At 30.7% G+C, this 27,230-nt stretch overlaps 2 protein-coding genes across 2 annotated transcripts; one reads left to right on the top strand and one right to left on the bottom strand.

Moving 5' to 3' along the window:
- The first annotated feature begins 9,835 nt into the window (after nucleotides 1-9,835).
- Nucleotides 9,836-18,389, top strand: LOC101211524 (protein NRT1/ PTR FAMILY 5.1). The gene is made up of 4 exons (XM_004146397.3): nucleotides 9,836-10,097; nucleotides 10,222-10,439; nucleotides 12,096-12,664; nucleotides 17,335-18,389. The coding sequence occupies exons 1-4, from the start codon at nucleotides 9,995-9,997 to the stop codon at nucleotides 18,203-18,205; spliced, it is 1,761 nt and encodes a 586-aa protein (XP_004146445.1). The 5' UTR covers nucleotides 9,836-9,994; the 3' UTR covers nucleotides 18,206-18,389.
- Nucleotides 18,390-21,755: 3,366 nt separating this feature from the next.
- Nucleotides 21,756-24,032, bottom strand: LOC101219425 (LOB domain-containing protein 15). Its single transcript, XM_004146428.3, has 3 exons — nucleotides 23,813-24,032; nucleotides 22,795-23,065; nucleotides 21,756-22,404 (listed from the first exon to the last, which is right to left on the bottom strand). Exons 1-3 carry the CDS (start codon nucleotides 23,824-23,826, stop codon nucleotides 21,952-21,954), a joined length of 738 nt encoding a protein of 245 aa, XP_004146476.1. The 5' UTR covers nucleotides 23,827-24,032; the 3' UTR covers nucleotides 21,756-21,951.
- Nucleotides 24,033-27,230: the final 3,198 nt, after the last annotated feature.

Below are 27,230 nucleotides of genomic sequence, written 5' to 3'. Positions count from 1 at the left end.
ATGTTTGCAAATAGCTTTGGTAAATCAAGCTTGAAAATAGACTTTAGGAACCATTAATTGCATAAATCACTCACAAACTATTGCCTGTGCTGTTTGAAACCCAACTTAGAAATCTTAAGCATTTTAAGTAAAACATTTAAATGCAAGTCACTCACATGCTATTACTTGTGCAACTTGAAATCATGCTTTAACAAAGTGTCACTTACAAACTTGAAGTTTACTCCTTGGCGTGGGAAAAATTGTCCTTAAAATAGGGTATTTATACTTCATTTAGTCCCTAAAATCCAAAAAACATCCAAACTCCAAGCAAAAATTGCTAAACACTAAAAAAGTACCCAAAAATGGCACATGAACTGGCTATCGCACAGGCATTGGCGGCACAGAGGTTTGTCGCACAGGGCTTAGATCGCGTGCTAACCTTTCATACTAACCATGAATTCCAAGACGCCTAGTTTGACCATTTTTTGCCCACTTGCTAACCTCTTTGGCTGCCAAGAGATCACTTAGCCTAAATTTCCTTAATCATGACTATGATCACACACAAAGTATGTTACTTCAATCATAACAGTCACTTCATGCTTCTTTTGTTGTTTAACAAGTCGCAATGTACTCAGCCTCCATATTATAGTCTACAATGCATCCAATCTTGATGCTACTCCAATCGCCATACCACAACTTCCCCGTTTAGGGTAAACACTGATCTCAACGTGGATTTCCTAGAATTCTTATCAGTTTGAAAATAAGATTCAATGTGTTCTATAAGGATCAAATCCTTAGCTCCATACAGAAGCATGTAGTCTCTCATTCTCCTAAGATACTTGAGAATCATTTTAACCATCGTTTAGTGGTCTAACCCCAGGTTGGACTAATATCTACTGACTATTCCCACTGCATAACAAATGTTTGGCCTAATGCAGAGCATAACATACATTAAGTTGCCCACAGCTGAGGTATAGGGAATATGTCTCATATTCTCAACTTCTTGAGATGTCTTAGGACACTGTTCCTTAGACAAGTGAACCCCGTGCCTGAAAGGTAATAAACCCTTCTTGGAGTTGTGCATCAAATATCGAACTAACATTTTGTCGATATAGGTTTCTTGAGACAGTGCTAGCATTTTATTTTTACGATCCCTTATGATTTGATCTCAAGAACAAATTGTGTCTTTCCCAAATCTTTCATTTGGAATTGGGTTGCTAGCCAAGTTTTACGTCAGTTAAGTATCCTACATCATTTCCAATGAGAAGGATATCGTCCACATAAAGTATTAAGAAAGCTACTTTACTTTTGTAGATTTTTAAAACTCGTAGATTGTAAATATAATCCATTGATCGTTATTAATAAAGTGTTATTATTGTAATAATTGTTATTGATTAAATTATTAGTTTTGTCTTAATAACTCAAATCCAATAAACTAACATCTTAAGTTGTTTAATGAGTCTTAAATAGTATGTAGAGACATACAGGGATCAATGTTCAAGATCAGCTTAAAGGACCTATGGTATAGGGATAAGACTGGGTACCTTATCCTGGTAACTCTATTGATACGGCTCATTTTGTATTTGATACAAACGCAATTATCCAACACGTTTGTGTAGTTGACATGTGAGTGAGAATATCTTATGCAATGAGTTTGCATAAGATCGGACCGCGAAATAGTAACCACTAGATGTAACTCCGTTAACTAGTTAGGTTTCTATTTCACTAGGATGACCTAGGTAGCTTAGTCTTAATCCTGAGTGTGTTATGAACTCCTGTTCGCGAGGGATTGTCCTTTGATTTGTATGGGTGAGAGTGGTCAGATCATCGACTCAATAAACTTATCATTTTGGGGACAAGACTGAGTGGGGAGCTGGGAACATAGTTACACAAGATGGAATTCACTCATTTCCTACTTTAGGGTAAGTGTTCCCTTAAATAGTGTCTTCAGATCTTGAACAAAGAGTCATACCCTCTCTATGGCACGAGAGGGGTTTTTGTTTATTGGTAGGACCATAAACAGGTTGTTCATTGGAGGAGCACTGATATTTATGGATTAAAGGTAACCCAGGGGTAAAATGGTAAATTGACTCATCTGGTGTTACAAACACTCGTGAAAGACTAACTTACTGTTATTGATCTATGTTCGTGGACACAAAAATATATCTACAGTGAGAAGAGTTCAGCTGTGAGTCTTTAGTGGAGTGTACACACAGTTAACGAATATTGATTAATGTGGTTAATGAGTTTAGCCAATTAATCTCATATCATTGTAGCTTCTAATCTGTAGGTCCATTAGGTCCCTTTCCTAGGTCGTAAAGGGTAATGAGATCTATTTATATTGGTTGCAATTTGAAATGTTCAAATTTACTTAGGGAATTAGTTTAATGAGTGATACATTATAATATAAAGTTTGTGAAACTTTATTCTATAAATTTAATTTTGGATATGATTCAAAATTAATTTATGAGAGATAAAATATTTGAATAAGTTCAAATATTAATTTGATGTTAATTGAATTCATATTAAAATTATTGGTTAAAAGAGAAACTTATATTTGAATAAGATTCAAATTTAATTTAAGTTAAATATACGATATTTAATTTAGCTATTAATTAATTGGAGAATTAATTAATAATTTATTTCATTTAATTAAATTTGATTTAATTAAACTTATAAGATATTGAAGAGATATTAATTGAATATGATTTAATTAATTATATCAATATAAATCTATAAAATATTGGAGAGATATTTATTCAAATAAGATTTGAATGGAATACTAATTAAATATGATTTAATTAATAACTAATTGATTAATTGTTAATTAATTAATAGATTTGATAATAGAATCTCATGATTCTCTCCTAGTCCTTTTCCTATTTCAAGAAGGAAAGAGAGTTATAAATATCTAGAAAGAAAATAGTTTTTTTTTAACCAAATTCATTAAGAGAAAAAGCTGGAAAAAGAAGTTTTTCTCAAATATCTCTAAATCTTTTTTCATCCCAATTAGTTCCCACAAACCAATCTCATCCTAGAGGATATGAATTAAGGTCTTCGATGGGTGGTGTCCTAATTTGGAGATTGAGTTGTAGATTCAGAAATGTCATCGAAAGTAAGTTGTCATATCTTATCTTTAAAAGCATGCTTAGAATTTATTTAGAATTTTGATTCTAAAATTTTGCCAATATACCAGTATTTTAAGATTTTCAAATTAAATTGAGTAATGGTTCTTTAATTCTTCCGCTGTCATAGGGCTTTTATCCGTTCAACATCCATTTGTCATGTTTCATAATCATAAAAAGTGACGATGGACAAGAGAATCCTTATAGACTTTAACATAGCAACAGGGGAAAAGTTTCCTCATAATCAACTCATTCCCTTTGGGTATACCTTTTTGCTACAAGTCTAGCTTTTAAGGTATGTAACTTCCCAGTTGAATCTCTCTTTCTCTTATAGATCCATTTTCACCCTATAAGTTTCACCCCTTTAGGTAGATCTGCAAGCTCTTACACTTAATTGAAGTACATAGACTCCATTTCAAGGTTCATGGCTTTGACCCATTGGTTCTTGTCTAAATCATTCATTGCATGCTTATAAGACAATGGATCCTCAATGCCATCATCTAGTATTACAACCTGAGTTTCAGTTAAATCCTGGTTAGATGGTGATACAATCTCCCCCACTGCATCGAGACATTCTCAATGATTGAGAAGGATGAGACTAACCTGATGTGTTGGTTTCATCAACTCTTGATGAGGGACCAGCTTCACTAGCAACCCTTATCAATTCATTAGTAGTCTCACTTAATACTAATTTGCTTTGTGGTTTATGATCTCTCATATGGTCTGCTTCCAAGAAAGTAGCATTTATCAATACAAACACTATATTTTCTTGTGGATAGAAGAATAGGCCACCTCTTGTTTCTTTAGGGTAACCAACAAACTGGCATAACCTTGAATAGGATTCCAACTTCTTGGAATTTGTCACTAACATGTGAGCTGAATAACTCCAAATTCTAAAGTAACTTAAACTAGGTTTATGTCATCTCCATAAATCGAAAGGTGTTTTAGAAACACTCTTTGAGGGAACATTGTTCAAGATATGAACTGCAGTCTCCACTTTATACCCCCAATCAACAAGGACATTTTGTTCAGCTTGGCCCTCACCAGGCTAGTTACACCCTGCTCCTTTACCTCGACCTTTTAGACCACCCCTACATGCACCTCTTCTTGGTGGCATTTTTCTAATATCCATCAGCAATTCCTTTAGTCTTAATAATAAATACTTCACGCATTCTAGTTTAACTTAGGCAAGGTCATGCTCATAAAACCATACATATAAATCATGAAAGTGTACTTGACGAGTAACAAGGGATCGTTTTAGTCATAGGACCAAAAAACATAGACTTACATCATAAGCTAGTCTACAAAACCTAAAACTTAGGCTTTGATACCCACTGTAACGACCCAACTTTTCAGACTAAACTAAGGTCCTTACTTTAACATAAAGACACTTTGTTTAAACATAAAAGTTTGTAACATCTGTTTAAAAACAAATAAATATCAAAGAAACTTCTTTTGGGCTTTAATTCAAAGAAAATAAAAAATCAACGTATTGTTTATAAAGTCACCAAGAAAATAAACAGTTGTTTTAAACATGAAACTCAGTTCAATCATCAAATAAAAAATAATAATAAAATAAAATTATTAAGCAGAATCAATTTGAAATAGTGTTCCCATATGGCAATCACGAGTTCTTCCTGCCCCTCTTCGGTCTACCTCTCGTATTACATTTGTCTGAAAAAGTTAAACATGAAAAGAGTGAGTATAAAAGTATACCCAGTAAGAGATCCACTACTAGTCCCATTAGGGGTAAAAACGATTAACTTTCTATGAGGAGGTACTCTGTACCATAACAGTCTAGTGATCCCGAACGATGCACATATCAGTCTAGTGCTCCCAAATGATGCACACATCAGTCTAGTGCTCTTGAAGGATGCACAAGTGGTGATCTCGTAGGACACCGTGCAAAGTACACTACCCCATAGATAAAGTTAATAGTTTTCCCCAGCCAATTCAGTCTAAACAGTTCATAATAGTCACATCAAAGTACAATTAATACTATCGAGTACATTTCTCCTTTTCTACACATAACCAGTCAAAAGCAATCACATTAGTGCATATCACAGTTCAGTCAACAATATGAATCATCAATCAATGCATTCAAATTTACATAACAGTCAACCCATCTTAGTTCAATGTAATCCATCAACACATTCAAATCTATATATAGTAGTCAAGTCCTTTCAGTCCATACATTCCAACTACAATAAAGAGTCCAGTAGTAGAAATCTCTTACCTTAACTTTACTCTAGTTTTTTGATCGAACTAAATCCAACAACCCAATCCTAAACACAAGTAAACAGAAATCAAACACTTTCCCAAAATAATTTTCTCTATCTAATTCACTCAAATATGAATTTGACCATTTACCCACGTAGAAGGAAAATCGAATCCCTTTGTTATGTTTTGGTTGAGTTATCATTTAAATAATAATAATAATAATTAGCATAAATTCTATTATTATTAATATTATTACTTTCCTTTTCGAACAAAACCATTCCTTTTTTTTTTCTCACCAGACTCCAACAAAAGATAACTCCCAACATTTAAAAACAAAGAAAAATCTAGTAAGTAAGATAATTTAACTTGGAGAAATATCTAAAAATGTTGCGGCCTTACAATTATACTAATGATAGTGTTTATCGTTAATTAATAATATGTAACAGGTAGACTTTGCATGCAATATGAGGTACATTGGTGAAATGAGATATTACCAAACACTTGAAATCTGTCAATGATGGAAGAGAGATAGATTATACGTTGTTTGTGGATTACTAGTTAAATCTATCAATCATAATAGTCTATCATTGATATATTTAGTTTGTGAGTTAAAAATATGTCTAATAAACTTCTAACTATCAAAAAAATATTCTAAAGCAATAGAAGGCAAATGAAAGTTTGAATGATTAGACAAAGGTTAAATAAACAAAAATGAAAAAAAAAATTATAATTTCTTTATATTACCAAAAAAAATACAATAGATATCTCAATCCAACTCAATTCAAGTTTGTGCTCCAAACACAACTCTAATAACTCGAAAGACAACTATTATTTGCTCCATTCAACTCACTTTAAATATTCCACTAGTAATTAGATGAGCATTCGTTGATATTACACTAGCAATATTTGTGATCACTTTTAGGGCATATTTGAGATGGATATAAAAGGTTTTAAATCACTTTTAATATGTCAAAAAATTGTTTTCATTATTTATCTCTTAATCCCAATTTTGAAGAGTTAATAGTAAAATGAAAGCAGTGAAAACTATTTCCAAAAGGAAAAAAAGACACATATGGAGGTGAGTGGCCAACAACAAAAAAAATTCATTGTAAAGTGTGGAAGTTTTGGGGGAAAAAAAGTGAAAAAGGACTGAGTCAACTTAGTCTATGTATAGTTAAAAACGTTGAAGAGTGGCAGGCATGCATTGCACAAGTTGCTATTGTGCTAACAATCGAGTATAACCCACTATGTGTTATAACCCTTTTATGAGTTTGAGATATAACCCACTACTTATTAGAGAGGCCATAGTGGAAATTTTCATTTTTAGTGTTCTATAAATCTTTATGAGAACACATTTTTACAATATTCTTTTAAAACCAAAATAAATTACTTTTTTTTTTCCTCTTTTTGTCGTAATGAAGGTTGAACCAGACAACTAGGTGAACTAGTTGTGTGCATTCAGGCCAATTGGAGGTGAATAATTGAATATGGGGAAACATTGGATGAAAAGGGAGAAAGCACAATTGATGGATTTCCAAAAATAAAAAAGCACTTTGGCGTGGGGTTGTTCAAATTAATTATGGCAATACTCTATCATTAGAATTTGACTAATTAAGTATTGAGAGATAGCTAGAGAAGAGAAGAATCACATTAGTTTCCTTCTATATATATTATTATATGTTTAGGAGAAGCTTTGTATCGTGATTATAAGCACATACTAGCTAGGATTACAAATATGTAAATAAGTTGATTATGAAGAATTCAATTAAGGAGACAATACTAATGTGGTACTAACACATTGAGATCATTAATGGATATGTTAAACTCAATTGACTAACCCTTTAAGAGATTAGTGACAATTAGCTCAAAACTGTATTATTTTGGATCCCTCTCTCGTATTCAATCTTTTCTCACACTATTCTTAACTACTAACTCATATCTTGTGTAGTTTGCTAAACTAATTGTGGCATTGTGACTCTTCGTTTCAACCATACCAATCTCCTTCTATTCTCATTGCATAACAACAAAATAGTTTAACATGCGAGATTTAGCTTAAAAACTACTCCTCCAACAAGAAAATAAACACGAATGAGTTAAGTGATGAGTTAGATAACACTAAATACAAACATGCACCAAGAAGGTAATTATGGAAAATCAAATTCAATATCAACAATTTAGTCCATTATCAATCCACCATAAATACAACAGGAACCTAGAAGGAAAGGTAGTTTAGTCAATCATGGCTTCTGATAAACAATCATAGTAGCAGTGCAAATTAAACTTTCAAAGAAAACAAATGATAGACGGAAATAATAATAATAAAAAAGCTATCCATTGATCCACTCCAATGATCTACCTTGATTCGTTCCTCTTGAGCTCTTAATTCGTTTTCTGATTATTTCTAGCTTCAAAATTCTATTGTGTTTCATTGACACAAACCCAAAACCTACACCAAAACCTAGACAAAGTGACTAACTTAATAGCCCCATTTGATGCAAGATAAATAAATAAAAGTGATTGAAACTCCTTATATCTTCTAACCCTAGAACTGAAGAGAGAGAACAATATATATGTACAGTGAATGGTTGTGCTTCTTGAATGTGCAATAACACAAAACATACTGTGCTACTATCTTACAAAGCTATGCCTTACCGTTGCTTAGCATTGCAACATTGTTCTCCAAGTGGTGTTTTCCTCCTTTTGCATTCTTTTGAATCTGATTGTTCGATTTGTCCACTAAGTATTTGTTTTTGTCCGATTTACACTCAAAACATCCCAGCAATCTGTTAAGCTCAATTTCTTCCACTAAAACATATTTAAATTAAACTTTAAATTCCTAAAATCTATCTCGATTTAAGCGACCATTATTTGTGTTATATCACTATTCGAATAGCGTCATGGCACTATCTAGCATTGGGTTTAACACTTCATATTATCATGACTATCTAGCATTGGGTTTAACACTTCATATTATGTTGTTTGACGATTCATATTTTTTCAATCTTACTCTTAAACTCTTAAACTCTTAAACTCTTCAACTTTTATAACAAATACTCGGTTTCTACAAAATAACAAATAGCGCATCAGAACGCATTTAATATATGAACAAAAATGACAAATAGGTCTTAGTTTAGAATAACATTTTTTTTGCATTTCATTTTGCTATTACAATGAATAGATTAAATTATAATTTGTTATAGACTATATTCCCATTTCATAAATCACTTTTGGTTTCATATACCAATTTTGATATATATGGTCTCATTTTGTTAGCTACAAATACCAATTGACTATATGCACCAAAACTACGATCTATACCAAATGATTTCCACTCCCCAAAACTATATTATAATAATTTTTGCTCCACTTAATTATTTGCAATAAGCAACTATTTTGTTTCTTCTCTTATCTAACAATCTCACTAGATTTTGGATAATCATCATCACAATTCTATTTTCAAACTATGTAAAAAAGATTTACAAAGAGAAACAAGTTGATGTAAATTATTTTGGTGATAATAAATAATATTTAGATGGATGGTTCCTTATCTTGATACAAAAGAAAAAAAAAACTATTTAAAATTAAAAAGGTAAAAGTGCCATACGTTTATCAATAATTTTGGTGGGTGCACTTTCTTTTTCTTTATTTTGTTTATTACAATATTTTGAATAACTTGCATTATTAAAAATAAACCAAACAAAAATAATACAAAAAGATTGGTTCAAAAAAATTATTTTGTTATTTATAAAGTACTAATACACTTTTGTATTAGCAAAGAGAACAAAGTTATAAAAGCCCTAAATTCCCTAAATTTTCTGTTTTAAAAAACTATGAATACTAGTTTTATTTTTCTTGCTAAGTTTTCATTGGAATTTGTAAGACGAATTCTAATAAACAAAATCAAAATTTTTAGAATGGTTAAAAAAAAATATAGGTAATAAAAGCATAAGAACATACATTGCTAACAAAAAAAACACGAAACGATCAATTGCTAAACATGTATTTGCAACCGAAAGAGATTTGCAAACCAAAATTTTCACCTCATTAAAATCTACTCAAAAATAAAAACTTAAAACTATGAAATTGACATAATAAATCACCAAAGAAAACTTTTAAAATGTTCAAACAAGTCAACATCGATATGACCCATTTTAAATAAATTTAACTTTGTCTAGTCTCTTTCACTCACTCTCTTAAAACATCATGATTGAATTTAGTCCGCTAAGATGGGAAAAATGGTTTTTTCTTTCTCGAACAACACTAGATAAAAGTATCAAATCATCGACTTTTGAAATGCTAATTTATAATTTTGTTATTTATTGAACTATATCTATATGGACTAAACAAAAGTCGGTTTAATAATTTAGCCCCACACATTTTTGAGTCAAGTTTTGCAAAGGGGTCCCTAAGATTCTAATTCCACATAAACCAAACTACACCACTAATAACAATCTCCTCACGAACACGCATAGTTCTCAACTACTCCCAATACGTGTGTATATATATTCCTGTAGTACCTTATTTATTATTATGTTCTTGCTAGCTTATTTATAGCCTTTTTTTTCTTTACATATCATTGAGAGCACCTTCAACAACTTCCTTCTTTTCTTTTCCTTCTTCCTTAAATTTCTCAAAAACTAACTCTCTTGAGTTGTGAGCTAGTTTCTCTAATGGAGACTAAAGATCTAACCCAAGATGGCACTGTGGATCTTCGTGGCCAGCCCGTTCTTGCTTCCAAGACTGGCAAATGGAAAGCTTGTGCTTTTCTTGTAGGTACGTGTATTTTTACGATAACTCATCTATTGGTTTCTCTTATTAATTAATCTTTGGGAGGCAGTGCTCCTATTGTGAGCGAAATTATTCTCTTTTGTGAACCAATTGGCATATTCTTTTTCAGGATATGAAGCGTTTGAAAGGATGGCATTTTATGGTATAGCTTCGAATTTAGTGAATTATTTGACAACTCAACTTCATGAAGACACGGTTTCTTCGGTTAGAAATGTAAATAATTGGTCAGGATCCGTTTGGCTAACTCCCATCTTTGGTGCTTACATCGCTGATTCTTTCCTTGGTCGTTTCTGGACTTTCACCTTTTCCTCTCTCATCTATGTCATGGTAAACCTCTGAACCCCTTTTCTCTTTTTTTCTCTCTCTTCTTCTTTCATTTGATTTTACATGATACCAAAGCGAAAATCTATCGTCTAACTTCCTATAATGTTTATCCTAAGAACAAAAATAGAGAAGAGAAGAAATAGCTACGTTAGTCACACCTCAGGTGTGACCATAGTTGGTGGGTCGATCTTGCTTAAAGTTTGTGCATGGAGGGTGAAGGCGAAACAAATAACGAATGAACTTCTGTTGGGCATGACGGGGTTAATTGACTCGAATGATCATCTATAAATCTTTAATTTTGTACAAGCGAAGAAAAATGTTATAAAAATCAAAAAAAGAAAATGACTTTAATAACCCACCAGCCTAACTCATGGACGAAAATTAAAAGTAATAGGCCTCATATTGAATATACAGTCCCTCCTTCTCCTTAATTGTTTGCTTTTAAAAAGTTGTTCTTTTTCTCTTTGTTGTACACGATTGTTGTATAAATCACGAGGAGATATCAAAATAAGCTTAGTTTTCTAACGAAAACTATATATATAAACATAATGATTATCGAATCCCAACTAAGATTTTGACTTTGGGTTTATCTATGCATATTCTCCTACTATGCTGAGTGACAAAAAAGAAAAGTGTGTATATATATTTATATAACTTATCTCACTTGTTCTTCATATTCTACCACAAACCCCACTTGGATTTCTTTAGTAAATTAATATGGTTTTCTTCCATGTTTTAATCATTTTCATATAGTTGTTCTTGAATATATAATTCTGAAGAGCATTATAATATTCTCTACCTCCCTCTATCATCCATAAATTGTGGTAATGCTATAATGGTATATGGTCCACTAATTAAACAGAAATTAACACCATGATACCAACCAATTATTTGTGCAATATTAAAAAAATTAACATAATATTCAGTTATATAAAGTCTCCATCTTCATGTTGCCACAAAGCTAAAGGCTGCTGGGACTCACCTTTTATGAAAGCAATAATTCAGTCAATTTTAATTTTATATCAGTTTAGTCTTTATATATTTCCAAAATTTGGTTTAAGAATCAAATTGTTAATAGAATGAAAGTAGAAAGATTAAGCATTTCATTTTTGTTTTTGAAAATTAAGTTTAATTCATCTCATTATTAAATTTTTTAACCAAATTCAAAAACAAAAAATTAAAACAGTCTACACATAAATAGTTTGCTTCTTTTAGTTTTTAAAATCTTCACTTCTGGTTGAAAATATGGGTAAAAAATAGATAACAAAATAAAGAATTTAATGGGTAGAAGGGATGTTTGTAGGTTTAATTTAAAAAAAAAAAAAACAAACAAAGAAACAAAAATACCAAATCATTATGATCAAACAGATCTAAAATAATTAGAAAACTTACTTACTAGAACAAAAGTTAAATGGTTACAAATATAAAATTTGAGATTAGAAGTTGGTAACTTTTTCACAAGGGTTACGTAAAAAAAGAAAATTATTGTATTTGAACCTATTAAAGTATTCAAGCACCCAAATCATACCCAGATTTCATTGGGGTGATTTTTATTTTGTGAAGGTCGAATCATGGTAGATATATGAATTATTTGTTTTTAAAAAACAAATTTTCTTAGTAGGTTGACCAATATTTTCTTCTTCTTTTGGGTAACAACAGGGAATGGTGTTTCTAACAATGGCAGTATCAGTAAAAACCTTAAAACCAACGTGCAACAATGGCGTATGCAGCAAAGCCACACCTTCACAAATAACCTTCTTCTACGTATCTCTCTACACCATCGCCCTTGGTGCTGGAGGCACGAAACCGAACATCTCTACCTTCGGTGCTGACCAATTCGATGACTTCAACCCAACCGAGAAGCAGATGAAAGTCTCCTTCTTCAACTGGTGGATGTTCAGCTCATTCTTGGGCGCTCTTTTCGCCACTCTCGGCCTCGTCTACGTCCAAGAAAATATCGGATGGGGCCTTGGCTACGGGATTCCGACTGTTGGCCTTCTCTTTTCCCTCTTCATCTTCTATTTGGGAACCCCTATTTACAGGCATAAGGTTAGAAAATCTCGGAGTCCGGCTAAGGACTTGATTCGGGTGCCGGTCACCGCGTTTCGTAACCGGAAGCTTGAGCTTCCGGCAAGCCCGAATGAGCTTTATGAGGTGGAATTGCAGAGTTACCCCGGTTACGGTGCCGGCGCCAGTAAAAGGCAGGTCCAACATACTCCTACTTTCAGGTAAACTTCCTTTTTTCATATATGTTTTTACTTCAACTCTCTCTACTCTTTTGCTTTCTACTAAATCATGCTATTATTATTTTTCCTTTTTTAATATCATTTTGATTTTAGAATCTTTTTACTACTTTTTTATCAAAGGAAAATGTAGAGTAGAAAATCAAACTTTTGCTAATTAACTTCACCATTTGAGCATTACTCTCGATTAAGTTATGATTTTATATTTTATTAGCTCATTAAATTAGATTCAAAGTTCACAATTCATCAAACTTCATAATTTCACCAAGTTTATAAGGTGAGAACTAGTCAAATTTTATAGTTTTATACGTTGTTTAGAAGTCAACAACTTCTTTCAAAATATAATAAAAATTGTAGGACTATGTGAGTATATATCTTTTCATAGTTTACACACTAAAATTTTCTTCATAGATAATTTTTGTTATCATGTATTCTCAAAACACATATCATTATTAAATAAACCTAATAGAGTTTTGAAATGAGTAGAAGAAACTCATCCTTTTGTTATACACTATCAAATCTCCTCCACATATCACAATTTGGAATAATATACATCCCCCCTAACTTGTTGGAAAAAAAATCTTCCTATTAACCTACCACGTTTGAGAAGACCATACATTTATTAATTAAATACCTAATTTCTCTCTCTCTCTCTCTCTCTTTGTATTTATCTCTTTCCACAAAACTTTAGTACATGACTCCTGTGGAAATATTACTATCCAGTTTCTTTAATGCTTTTTCAGACTTCACACCATAGATTATATTCTTTAATAATAATGCTACTCTATGGGTTCTTAAAGAATAGTGGTACTGATACTACCTTTAAAAAAGATTCATAATAAATGAAAGTAGTCCCTAAAGTACATACCTATACGCCAAAGTCAACATTATTTTAGATATATATACTCTAAGATGCCTTATCCACTTGTTAAACAAAAATGAGAAAATGGACCATATTGATTTTGTTTTTAAAGATTCAACAATTAATATCCTCTTTGCTAATCATTATAGACACTACTTTTTCACCTCTATTTTCATTTTTTTCTTTTTATTTGTCATCTACTGGTTACAACAATTTAATAAATCAAGTCAAATGTTGAAAATTAAAAGCAAAGTAGCTTTTAAAATCTTATTATTTTACCTTAGAATTTAACTTAGAATTCATCTACGGTACTATTTTTGAATATGGGAGTTCATTGACCAAATTTCGATTAATAACCAAAATTTGTTTTTTTATAGCACAAAAATAAGATTTGTTTTCCTAACAATAATAATGTTTTTGTTCTTTCATTTGTACTTTAGACTTATTTGTTCTCCTCACAAGTTGTTGAAAGTTGGAGAGTTGGTTCATTTAATTTATGAGATGAGTAGAGGATAATGTTGGTGTATAAATTTGAGAGAGAGACCTTTAGGTACACCTTCAATGGCATTAAGAAGTCATATCAAAATTTGAGTAATAACAAATAGGTGAGGCCTAGAGATACAGGCTGATGTTGAAGAAAGAGATTGTTGGATGATCCTACATCAATAGTTAAAGGGGTCCCTTTGTGATGTGGACAAGACCACATGACCATGCTAACCAAATAATAACAAAAAAATACAGAAATTGTTATTAAATTATAAGAATAAGTTTTAAGAAAAAAACAAATCATATATCCTTCAATAATATTGACAAGATTGAGTATAACACGAGATCATAGTCTTTATAAAAGCTTGTTTGATAAATAAAAAATTAAAAATAAAAATTGGAACATTTCTAACCCACTTGTTGAATTTAAGAAAACAATGATTATTATATGAAATTAAAAGATCATTTAGATTCATGGATAAGGTTTGGATACCCTTTAAAATGTACATTATTAATTAACTAAGGGTGTATTTTTATCTTCATTTTTTTTAAGTATAATTATTAACTCTCCTAACACACCTACTCACACTTTCATTACCCTAGTTGTCTTTCACTTACTCCCACCAACATTAACCTTTCTATATGATGGATGATTAGGGAAAAGAGAATATTCATAATATATACAAAGTTCAATATTTCGATTTGATATAACATATTCAAATATAAAGTTATTAGAGCTTATAGATGTTCATAGTGGAAAACTATTCTGCTGTATGAAGTTGTCCCTTAACAATTGCTATGTAAGAGTCAAGACTTGAAAAGAGTAGACTCAAACATAGTACAACGATGACATTGAAAACTCAAGTGCTTGAATAATGATGAAAGAAGGTATATCCTTCTCAATAATTTAATGGTAAGACATGATCATTGTGTTGAATCTCAAACAAGGTCACCTCATTGAAGATAAAAGTATAGTCACAATAAGAGCAAGCTTCTATCGTGGTTGGTAGTGTATGGATGAATAACAATATTTGATCAAGTGAGGTTTGGTACTCAATTTTGTTTTGTTTGAGTGGAAATAATGAAGGGTAAATATCGATAAGAAAAAGAGAAAATTCAAGTTATATAAGTACATGATCACATCTTCAATGATCGAAAAGCAAAGTTATAAAAGTTTATAAATATAAAATTAAACCAACAACAAAACACTATTAGCCACATATCATAAACATCAACCTCCTTGAGAAATTTCTCGAAAGAATCTAGATTTGGTTGGTGAGTAAGCTTATGTGTGTTTAGGAGTTTAGGAGTGATATCAATCTTTTAGAATTGCTCCCCTAAAGAAAATAACCATATATGCTTTGTGAATGGTCACATTCACATATAAGTCCAAGTGGGGTTTTGCAAGAAAGCAACCACATAGCAAGTGATATGTAAATATCCTGAGCCCCCTTGTGCCGCCCCACACCCTCAAACCACCCGTTTTAGTTTCAAGTTTATTTTTTTTTCTCTTTTCCCACCTTCACTAAGTGCGCACCATGATATCATGGTGGGCACACCAATAAACCCACATTCAATGATCCCAACTATTTTCCCTTTCCATAATGCCATCTCCAACACTCCAACACTCCAACATTATTTTCTAATTTTCATAACCATAGGTTTTGCCTTTTCTTCTCCAATTACTCCAAAATTTAAACATCATAGTTTACTAGTTTAAAACCATTTTCTTTTTTAGCTCTAAATACTGCTCTAATTCATGTAGGTTTGAATTTCTTCCATTTTAGTTTATCTAGTTTTTAATATTAGTTTATTTTATTTCTTATACATTTAAAATGTTCGTTTTAGTTCTTGTAATTTTAGAAAGTGAGTATAGTTAAAATTACATGGACCAAAATGAATCAATGTTAAAAGTATCGTACTCAAAGTGTAAATTTTAACTTTAGAAAGTGAAGATATCTCGGTGCACTTGCTGACCTATCTTTATCTGTTTTAAAAAAAATGCATTGAAATCAAACTAGCTAACTAGGACTCAAAAGTATAGTAATTAAAATAATCTTAGTTTAATTATTTTAACAAATATATACCCTCTTAACAAACCGTGGTTAGAAGCTCAACCTTCCATATTTTCAGATGTTGAGCAAATAAGTGATGGATAGTTTGAATATTCACCCTTTGTAATCTTTGCAAAAGAGAAAAACAAGTAAAATACCTTTTGTCAAATACAATTCTTCTTCAATGACTTCAAACTTTTTTATACATTCATGCATGTGTATACATTCAAACTTTTGACATACTTATCAGCAAAGTATTATGCTTTAAAAATGTTCTCAAGATAAAAAAAAATGGGCAGTGACCTGAAGTCTATCTATATATAGGTAAATAGATAATACACTTTATAATTAACGTATTGATTGGTAATTTGATTTATCATGTGATGCCATTAACGTAAAACTAATATGAAAAGTTATTAATAAGTTTTTTGTTTTTTTGTGAGAGGGGTAAGTACAAGGTATATAAATGCTACCACTTTTTTGTTAAGTGGGTTTTATATGCTTTTCTTATTTATGTTACTTTTGTTACATTATTTGTATAGCATTTAATAAGTACATGTGTCCTACAAGAAGCTCTTTATGATCCCCAAATTGGACTAGGCTCATTTTGGGAAAAATAAGAAGTTTGTATGGTCTTTTCATGGAAATATTCCCTTTTTTTTTTCCTTATATTAGCTACCCAATTTATCCACTGAATTAAATTAAAAATTGAGGTTCTGATTTTTATCTGTTGAAAACTTGAACTAGTGATATGTGAAATTAATATTCTTTTTAGAGATAATTTTAGTGCTAACTTTGAGAGTGATTTGTTGTTTGGTTTAGTGTCTTAATTCTTGGCAACTATATTTTTTAAAATTTTCTCTCTTTTTTTCCTAAGAATCTATGTGTTACTTATGAATTTTCAAAATCTATCTTAGTTTAAAAAATTTATTAAACATTTTTTATTAATATTTTAAGTTTATAAATTAAATTGGAAAAATAATCGTAAAAAGTTGTCCCTTCTCTTTGAGATTATGTATCAAGATTGTAGTTGTCATATATACCTATTAAAAAGTATATATATTTTAGGAGTTGGAATACTATAAGTTAAATGACAAAAAGAAATGTTTAGAAACTTGAAGACTAAACAAATATATTTTGAAAACATAGAAACTAAAACACATGACCTGCAAGTAAACATTTAAGTTTGGAAAATATAATTAGATCGTAAAGTTGAAAGTTAAAATTCACCTATCAAACTTGTTGGGTCTCAGGTTCTTGGACAAAGCTGCAATAAAAGATGGCACAAATTCATCAAGGCCTTCATGCACAGTGACTCAAGTTGAAGGAACCAAGCTTGTGTTGGGTATGATCATAATATGGCTAGCCACCCTTGTTCCAAGCACCATTTGGGCCCAAATCAACACACTCTTTGTCAAACAAGGCACCACTCTAAACCGAACCCTTTCCCATGGCTTCCAAATCCCAGCAGCCTCCCTTGGGAGCTTTGTGACGCTCTCCATGCTCATATCTGTCCCAATGTACGACCGCTACTTTGTCCCGTTCATGCGTCAAAAAACCGGAAATCCTAGAGGAATCACTCTGCTCCAGAGACTAGGCATCGGTTTCGTCATCCAAATCATAGCCATTGCCATTGCATACGCGGTTGAAGTTCGAAGAATGCACGTAATCCGAACAAACCACATTGTGCAGCCAAAAGAAGTAGTCCCTATGAGCATTCTTTGGTTGTTACCACAATACATTCTTCTCGGCATTGCAGACGTTTTCAACGCAATTGGGTTGCTCGAGTTCTTCTATGACCAGTCCCCTGAACATATGCAAAGCCTTGGAACTACATTCTTCACAAGCGGGATTGGTGTCGGAAACTTCTTAAATAGTTTTCTCGTCACAGTGGTCGATAAAGTCACCGGAGAAAACAGCGGGAAGAGTTGGATTGGGAACAACTTGAATGACTCTCATTTGGATTACTACTACGGGTTTCTATTGGTTATATCAACAATCAATTTGGGTTTGTTTCTTTGGGTGTCAAGTATGTATATTTACAAGAAAGAAGCCATTGATGAAGTTAAAGATGGCATGGAAACCAAAGGGTTGGATACTTCTCCTCTTGGGCTACAAGTTTAATGGGGATTAATTAATATTCCTACTTATTATTATTACAAGAGGTATAAGCTTCAGCTATAAATCTAAGAAACGTAGTTGAATGCTTTGTGCAACATTCTATTTATCTAGCCTTGATCCTAAGGCAGCAGTGATGTATATTGCAATTGCTTTCTCCTAATAAAATAGTGAATATTTTGGATGATAATGTGTCATCTCTTTTTTCGAAACTCGAAAATTAGGACTCCGACGTCCATGCATAACTCTCAATTCGTTAAGCTATGTATACTCTTGGATTAAGATATGTATACTCGAGGAAGAGATTGTAAAAACATATTCTCATTGGCGAATTTAAAAGAAAAACATTTAAAAACACTGAACTTAAGAGGATTACTCTTATTTAAAAAGTATGTTGAAAATTCAAGATTTTCCCATTAATTTTTGTTTATTGATATTTACGTCTTTTAACATTTTTTTGAATCTAAATAAATAAATAACAAAAATGTTACATTGATAATCATTTCACTTTTATCTTTATTTTTAGAAAATTAATCTTATAATAAACTTTCAATATATTTGTAAGTGTGTCTAGGTGAAAGATAAACTTTTTGCATGTATTTATTTACTTTAGGTTTTCAATAACCAAATCAAATTTTATTTTGAATACTAAAAAGAAGAAAGTAGTTTGTAAAACTTTGTTTTCTATTTCAGAATTTACGATGCTTCAGACTTGTCCCAAGTGATTAAAGGAAGTGAAAATTTATTTTTGACACCACCTTCAAACTATACATATTTCTTTTCTTCAACAGATAAACTATCCAAATTTAACGAACATTTATGTTGTTTAAAGCTAGCTAGGGTATAGGATTCCGAGGACTTTTTATTTGCGAGCTTCTTATGCAAAGCAACTTTTTCATTTAGTGTCCCTTTCAAGCTACCTAGGGTCTTAACCTATATCAACTCACCCTAGTCGTGAAGTCCTCCAAATCATCTCCCTCCCCATCATCTCTACCTCCATGAAATAAAATAGTGACATCTTTCACCGCATCCTCGTCGCTCTCAAAATTCAAGGTTGGGTACTCTTTGTCTAACTCCGACCCACTCATATTTGTCCTATCGCCCAAGTATAACCTTCTCAATCTAAAGGCTTTATTTTGTATGAACTAAACGAGACATCTCATCCTAAATCTCAACCCTGTGATAATATCAAATTTCTCCCACCAAAACGAGACCTTCTACAGACTAATTTAAAACTAATTAGGTCGTTTCGTTCATCCATTAAACACCAACTTAATGTCCAAGAAATAACCGAAGGGGATTTAGATATATATTTGTCCAGGTGTTAACTTATTTTTTATATTTGAAAGGATCTTTACTAAATGTGAACTATATGTCAAATTACCTAGGAAGAAGTCTTTCGTATTGATTTTCCTGACAAGAGTCATCTGCTAAATAAAAAACAAGCATAACAAAAAAAAAAGAGTAACCTATTCTATAACTCGGAGCATCTCGAGACATTTCGGTCGAGAATAACATGAAGTACAAATTAAACTCAGACAAAATTGCACCGAGATGCCACAGATAGGTTGTTTATGTGCATTTTGTGATATATCTCGAACCAATCCCGAGTGAAATCATCCTCTCAAGATTACCCTACAAAATGCTTGTGAAATGCAACAAATATTAAGACTCATTCAATGAATCTTGGGGAAATTTCATCAATTTTGATCGAGATTCTTCATCTGCACGAGCCCAGATTGATGAAATTGTCGGGATTCATCAAAGAATACCACATGCATTAACTTAAAATCTAGTTATACATTCAACAACAACAGAAAATGAACTAAATATTTTTCCATCCGCCTCTGATTTCACAGAAAACATTATAATGCAGAACCTAAAATCCAGCCATATAAACTACGGAATTGTTCAAAGTAAATCACGTTCATAAATTTTAGCTTCAGGATGACTTTTTGAAATTTGGAGGAGCGAAAATCAGACAAATCTCTTCAATTTTGGAAGCAAACACGTTTCGTGTTGGCCGAAATCAGCACATGATTTCAAGTTTTAAGAATAACTAACGTTCTTGCTTCCAAGGGTATTTTGGTCATTTGAGAATACCCTTTATTTTGAAATTTAAAAACAAAACTCATAATTTCGATGAGGATCTCGGCGAGATGGATTAAGAAAGTACGTTAAAATGATTTTTAAAAATTTGAGAAGAATCACAGTGTCGAGGTCGGCCAAACTTAATCAAGAAAAGCAAATTTACAAGTTTTTTTAAAAGTGTGCTACTTTTGAAATATAAAATCAAAAGTGTATTACTTCTTAAATTTTTTGTCACACCCCCTTCCAAATGACTTACTTTTAACTCAAAATACGGCATGAAATCAACCGATATCATTTCTCTCTAAACCATATTTGACCCTTAGCTACCGACATGTAAGCAATAATTGAAAAGAAAGGCAATAACATTAAATTAAACAAAACTCAGATGCAACCCATTTAGAAAACCACCATTATAAAAGAAGTTTAAAAAGACATTTAGCAACTCCAAATTATACAAAAACATAAATTGAACATGGACCAAAAATTAAACTTATTAAGCTAAATTGAACAAGGACCAACTTTTTGACTATATATACAAATATAATGTGAACAAGTTTGTAAGATACAAAACACATGGCTGTATAGTGATCAAGAATTAAAGTGGAAGCATGCATATGGGCAATTATGAGATATGCACATAATTTTCCAAACATAGCCTTATAATTAAGACTAAATTTGCATGGGGAGTATCAAAGTCGTACAAAATTTGTCTCCCCTTCTTACCCAGCTTCTTTCTCTTATTATCAATATTAATGGTTAAAATGAAAATAATGTTAAAATATTTATAAGATATAGCAAAATTTTACGATCGGTATGTTTGTATCGATATTTTATTAATATTTTGATTCTAGATTTTAATAATAAGGATTCAGATCCCATCCTTCAATCCCACCGACTTACCACCATGTGCTGCAACTCTCATTAGTCAAACAAATATAATCCACATTTTCTCAAACCTAAATAGTCTTTTCCAACTATTTTGCTTCATTTTCACACAAATCTACATTTGTTTCAATTCCGACTATTTTTACTTAAGAATATGGTATGTTCAATTTTTCTCAACAATCTTAATACATCCATTTTCATGCATAGAATTAACTTTTAGTAAATCGATATTTCTATTCTATTATAGAAAATTTATAATTAATAATATGTAAGTAAGTTGACTTGCTAAAAATTTATAAAATAGTTGTTCATTATTAATTTGGTTTTAAATTTGTTGTCTTTTATGTTTTATTTAGAAATATTCATTGAAATTAAATAACAAAAAAAAAAGTTGTTTTTTAAGTTTCATATGAGTTTATTTTCAAAATAAAATTCAATAGAGCAAAAAAAATGAGAGAAAAATATCATTGTTCTATTTGTGATCGTTTTTGCAATAATTCAAAAAGAAGAAATAAGAAACAATTTTGTTTTTCATGGAAAAAGTAAAAAAAACGATAAGGATGCAAAAACGAATTTGAAGAAAAGAAAGAAAAAAATATTGATCACTTGTAATTAGATGCTAAGGTAGAATACATGAAAATGTGTGCCATCGAGAATATTCCTAAAGTAATTTTGGAAAAAAATACAAAAAAAGAGGGTCTTGAATTTCACCCCAACTTTTCTTTCAATTTTATTACAGGTAAAATTGCGTTTCTTTAAACCCTACAATTATAATGCTAAGAATTCAATTGATGACCAGTACTAGAAGTACCAACAAAGTAGGTAACATTTTCATTACTTGAAATAGTACTATAATCAGCCGCAGCTGCCACCGTCCGTCGATTGTACAAAGAGGAAGAAGAAGAAGAAGCATCATGATGATGCGGCGGAGGTAGCGGTGGAGGCGGAGGCGGTGGTGGCAGGGCAACCGAAACAACCACCGTAGAAGAAGAAGAAAGAAAAGGCACATGTTGTTGTTGAGGAGAAGAGTGAATGATATTATTAGCTTCTCTAAATTTGTGTCTTAAGATCTCAGCTCTCACAGCATTGAGCTCAGCTTGTAAGGATTGAATCTGGTGTTGTAGGGCTGAAATGGCACCCATACAACCATAAACAGGATCTCTTAACCTCACATTAGCTTCATAAACTAAGCTGTTTGCGGCATCCGCTCTTTGATTGTCGGAAACTTCCTGCAAACAATGTTGGTAGTATATATGTAATTGCAACTTCTTCCATTCCTAAACTTATTAGACACGTGAATGGAATACACCCAGATCATTAATTAGAACTTTAAATCACAAACTTAGCTCCTATGACTTTGATAAATTTAGTATTTATATACATATGATTTATAAGTTAGAATTCATCGCTATATGGTTTGATAACGCACTCGGGATGAAATTTTAAGTTTTAATACTGTAAAAAGATTTATAGTGTAGAATAAACTTTCTAAACTACAAGAAAGACATAATTACAAAAGTTCAAACTTACTGTTTCCACATACTAAACAAACACTAACGTACTCCAAAAGTTCAAAAAAACTAAAGTTATAATATAACCGACTTTTAGTCATGTGTTACCATGAGCATCTTCGAGACGTTGCTTGCGCCAAAAACCTTGTGGACTGAGGCAAATTTATGAGGCTCATGGGGAGAGAAGTATGGGGAGAAGGGACACTCTTGAGCACATCTTCGTCTTAAAAGTTTGCAGGCTGCGCATGGAGTAATGGTGTTGAGAGCTCCAGGAGGACCCTGCAATGAGTGTCTTCTCCCCATAATTTGTTGTGGAGGAATATTTGATGATACATCTGTCTCTCTCTTTATCTTCTTCGCTATCTCATCGAATCTCTCTCTGTATAAACCATCACGAAAGAACAAAGATGAAGAAAATAAAAGTAGTCAAGTTTATTCCCATTTTATAATAAGGTTTTTTAGTTTTTAAAAATTAACTCTATTTCCTCTTAATTTCATATCATGCAACAAAGTTTAAAAGACTATTTGCTTTTAATTTTTTAAATTTTACTCCATTTCTCTTAAAAATGTAGAAGTTAGATAATTCTGTAAAGTGAAAAGTAGTGTCGATGAAATTGATTTTCAAAAGATAAAAATGAAATAATATAATGGTTACCGAATGAGTTCTCAATGATCTAACGAAATATAATCCTTCTCTAGACAATTAGTTGCATATGATCGAGATCGAAATATACTATATTTAACTATACAATACCATAGGCCAACATAGCTCACAATAGTTTAGTCATTTTAGTAACTTTTCTACCCATCACACCGTTCTAACCTTCAAGCAAAATTGAGCATATATATATATACCTAACAAGAAAGACATTGTAACTTTTTCTATCAAGCCGAAAGCAGCTTGAATCCTCACTCCAAAAACTTTTAACAAAAATCAGATCTTAAGAAATAGATAAAAACTACAAATCGTTTCTAACCCTCCCCAGATAAAAACAAGTTAAAAGCTTCAAATCTTGTTCTCCAACATTGCAATACTATATTGTAAAGAACGAAAAAGAAAGAACCTTCAACGAAAATAGTTCCAGCTCGAAATTTTGAGAGAAGAAAGAGATGAGTTTGTTCTTACCTTTCTTTGGACATCCAAGCATGCTCTAATCTTCACTTGAGATCAAATTAGCCAGAAAAGTAGAAAGAGAAAAAGGTCCAAGAAATAAGAAAGAAAGAGAGAAAATAACTAGTTTGTAGTAATGAATGGTGATATGAGGATTTGGGTCATCTCTAATAGCTATTGGTTATGTACGAGGATTATTCCACCTAAGATCTAGAGAGAGCAAAAGAAAATTATAATACAATGTATACATATATATATATATATACACACACATATATAGCTCAACTCCAATCGTAATTACTATGTATTATTATTATTGGTTTGGAGGTTTTAAACTCTTAACTAAAAAAGAAAATCAAAAGTAATATTAATGGGCTCACGTGTGAGTGTTTTGACTTTGGCAATTAATTGCATGTGAGAGGAGTAAGAGTTTGCTTATTTATTAGGGAGATCAAATAATTAAAAATAAATAAAAATAAAAAGTGTTTTCATTTTCTTTGAATTACCTCAAAGTCTCAAACCTAATTTAATTTTAGAGATGAAAAGTATATATATATATATATATATATATATATATATATATATATATGAATCATCTCGAACTCAACACCAGAAAATATATAATTATTAAAAAGAGAAAATGTTAGTTTGTTGTCAAAATCAAGAAATAGAGAACTTATAAATTGGATTTTGGGCATGATCACCGTAGAGAGGCCGCAATGTATACACGAAAGAGAGTGGTTCTTTCTTTTTTATTTTTGTACAACACAAAAATTTAAATGTTACTTCTAAGCACAGTTTTGTGGGTCAAAACCTTTCATAATTATCTTCTTTCATTACTAATTTCATTCATTGGTTCTTAGAATTTTGGTTTTAAGTATTTAATTTTTGTTTATATAGTTCTAAAATGTTCACTTTCCTTCTAATATTTGCACACTATCCAAAGCTATTTAATCTAATTTTGTGACTATATCTAGAAAAATGTTTTATAGAAAATATCGTGATAATAATTTTGATTCAAATAAACAAAATGAAGATGCACATTAACCAAAATGAAATATAACCGAACTAAAATAGATGCTTTGAAAGTAATGGACGAAAAAAGTGGACAAAATATTTACATTTGATTTTTTTAATAAATTTTGTTTTTGATTGATTTTATTCCAGTAAGTTTGTCAAAAAAATTTAATATTTTTTTTTGTATAATATTTCAGTTTTTTATAATATTTTCTGAATTTAATTATCAAATAAAACACTTAATTCTTCTTTTCCAAAATGAGTTAAACTTTATTGTTAAATTGAATATGCCTTAAGGGCACGATCTATATAATTAAGTTTTGTGTATTTAATTAAAACATAGTTTAGTTTTGTGTAGTTTTTGTTAGTACAATATATAGAATAAGCTATTCAACCTCCTCAACCTTTGGAAAGAAAGGTTGCGTCTCTCCCAATGAATCAAAATATTTACAATGTTAACGTTAATAGAAGTTGATAAATTTTTTCTGTGTCATTTTTAAAAATGGTTATACACTTAGTTATTAGCCATCAATTTATGGTTCATATGTTGGATAATAATGATATAAATTTATGTATTTTTAGATAATTATTTAAATTTGTTCTACACGTTAGGAATTTATAATATTCCAAAAAGATTTTATTTTCTAATGCGTTGGGGCATTGGTTTTCATGAAGTTCACCTCTTTTTCATCCAACTCATTAAGAACCTTTCTTCACAAAATTACTCAAACAAGTTTTTAGAGATGTTCACAAAGAAAATGACAATATACCCTTTCAAGATATATATATATATATATATATATAGAATATGATCACAAATTTATAATAATTACACTTTTCTTTTCCAGAAAGAGACTTGTGGTTTTTTATCATTTTATACTAATAATAACTATTAACTTTTCTTTCGTTTGTAAATTCTCAATCTCTATGACTAAGTGACGATTCTCTCATCTTTAAGTAATCTTATTTAATTTCATATTTTATCATGCATACATTTGTTGTATTTTTAAGTGACCAGCTATATAAACAAATTGCATATCTAACATCTAAAATTTACTATTTTTGAATTTATTTTAGTATTAAAAAAAGATTGTAAATTACAAAATTATTGAAAATATTTACAAAAGATATAATAATTTTTCACATTTTATTCATTTGTGGATAAGCAAGGGTAGAATCACTTGAAATTTTATTATATTTTATATAAAAAAAAATGGTTCGTTTTTTTATATTTGAAAACAATTTCTTATTATTATTTTTTATGATTGACATATGTAAATGCAACTCAATTAGGTCAAACAGTGCAATCTGTAAGTTTTCTCAATTCCCAACCTAACTTTGAAGTTTTGTGCCACTAAAAAATTGGTCTATATATGCATAGATAAATATTAGTATATAAAGTGCAAAAGTAACATTTGCAATTGCAACATCCTAGACCAATTTATAATAAACTAATTAGAATAAATGAAATTTTTTAACCTTTTTACTTTGTGAAAAATATTTACTGCTTTTTCTCATATATATTTGAATGAAATTTTGCGAAGCTGATTTGAAATTGAAAATAATATTGATTTAATTTTGATCATATTTAAATGTAGAAGAAATTAAACAATTAAACTATAATATTACTAACAGTTATATGCTATTTTAAATTCATTTCTAATTTTTCATTTTGTATTGTCATCTCTGTTTCAAATTATATCGTCTTTGTAGGTGTAGCTATTTTTGTTTTTCTAATGAAAAAACTCTTTATTTATAATATTGTTAGTACATTTCATAAAATATAAAATATTATATTTCTATACTGAATTTTCAGTTTCATCCAACTTAACTCCATACTTTAAATAAATGTAATTTTTTTTTAAAAGATTCTATTTTAATTCGTACACACAATAGAACAAACCAGCAAAATATTTACGCTCTATAGAACAATTTCGAAAACGGAAAAATTCCACCATCACAATTCAAAATACCAAAAGTGTCTCAATCAACCGGTGATTCATTGGTCAGTCGCACACGTAACATATTTGGTATATGATCGTTTAGATTTGGCTATACGATCATTTAGATTTGACAATCCAAATCTAAACGATTTGTTTTTCAAAATTCTTAGTTACACAATTTTCTAGATTTTGCTAACGTCAAATCTAAACGATTTTTAAATTTTTTTAAAAAATTTTACTTCACGATCATTTAGATTTGATTGCACGATCGTTTAGATTTAGCTAACGTCAAATCTAAACGATCATGTACCAATATTCCAACGCACTATCTTTTTTAATCTAAAATATTAAAAAACAAATGATCCACTTTATAGACTTTTTGATTTTGTTATACACGTCGTATATATTTTAGTGTTTCATTACATTTATCAAAATTAGCCATAAAAATACATATTTTTCCATATCTCCTAATT

Source organism: Cucumis sativus, chromosome 5, assembly GCF_000004075.3.
Source record: "Cucumis sativus cultivar 9930 chromosome 5, Cucumber_9930_V3, whole genome shotgun sequence".
In the NCBI taxonomy this organism is placed as follows: domain Eukaryota; kingdom Viridiplantae; phylum Streptophyta; class Magnoliopsida; order Cucurbitales; family Cucurbitaceae; genus Cucumis; species Cucumis sativus.
The sequence above is the reverse complement of the archived record's forward strand: the minus strand, read 5'-3'. Positions and strand labels throughout refer to the sequence as shown.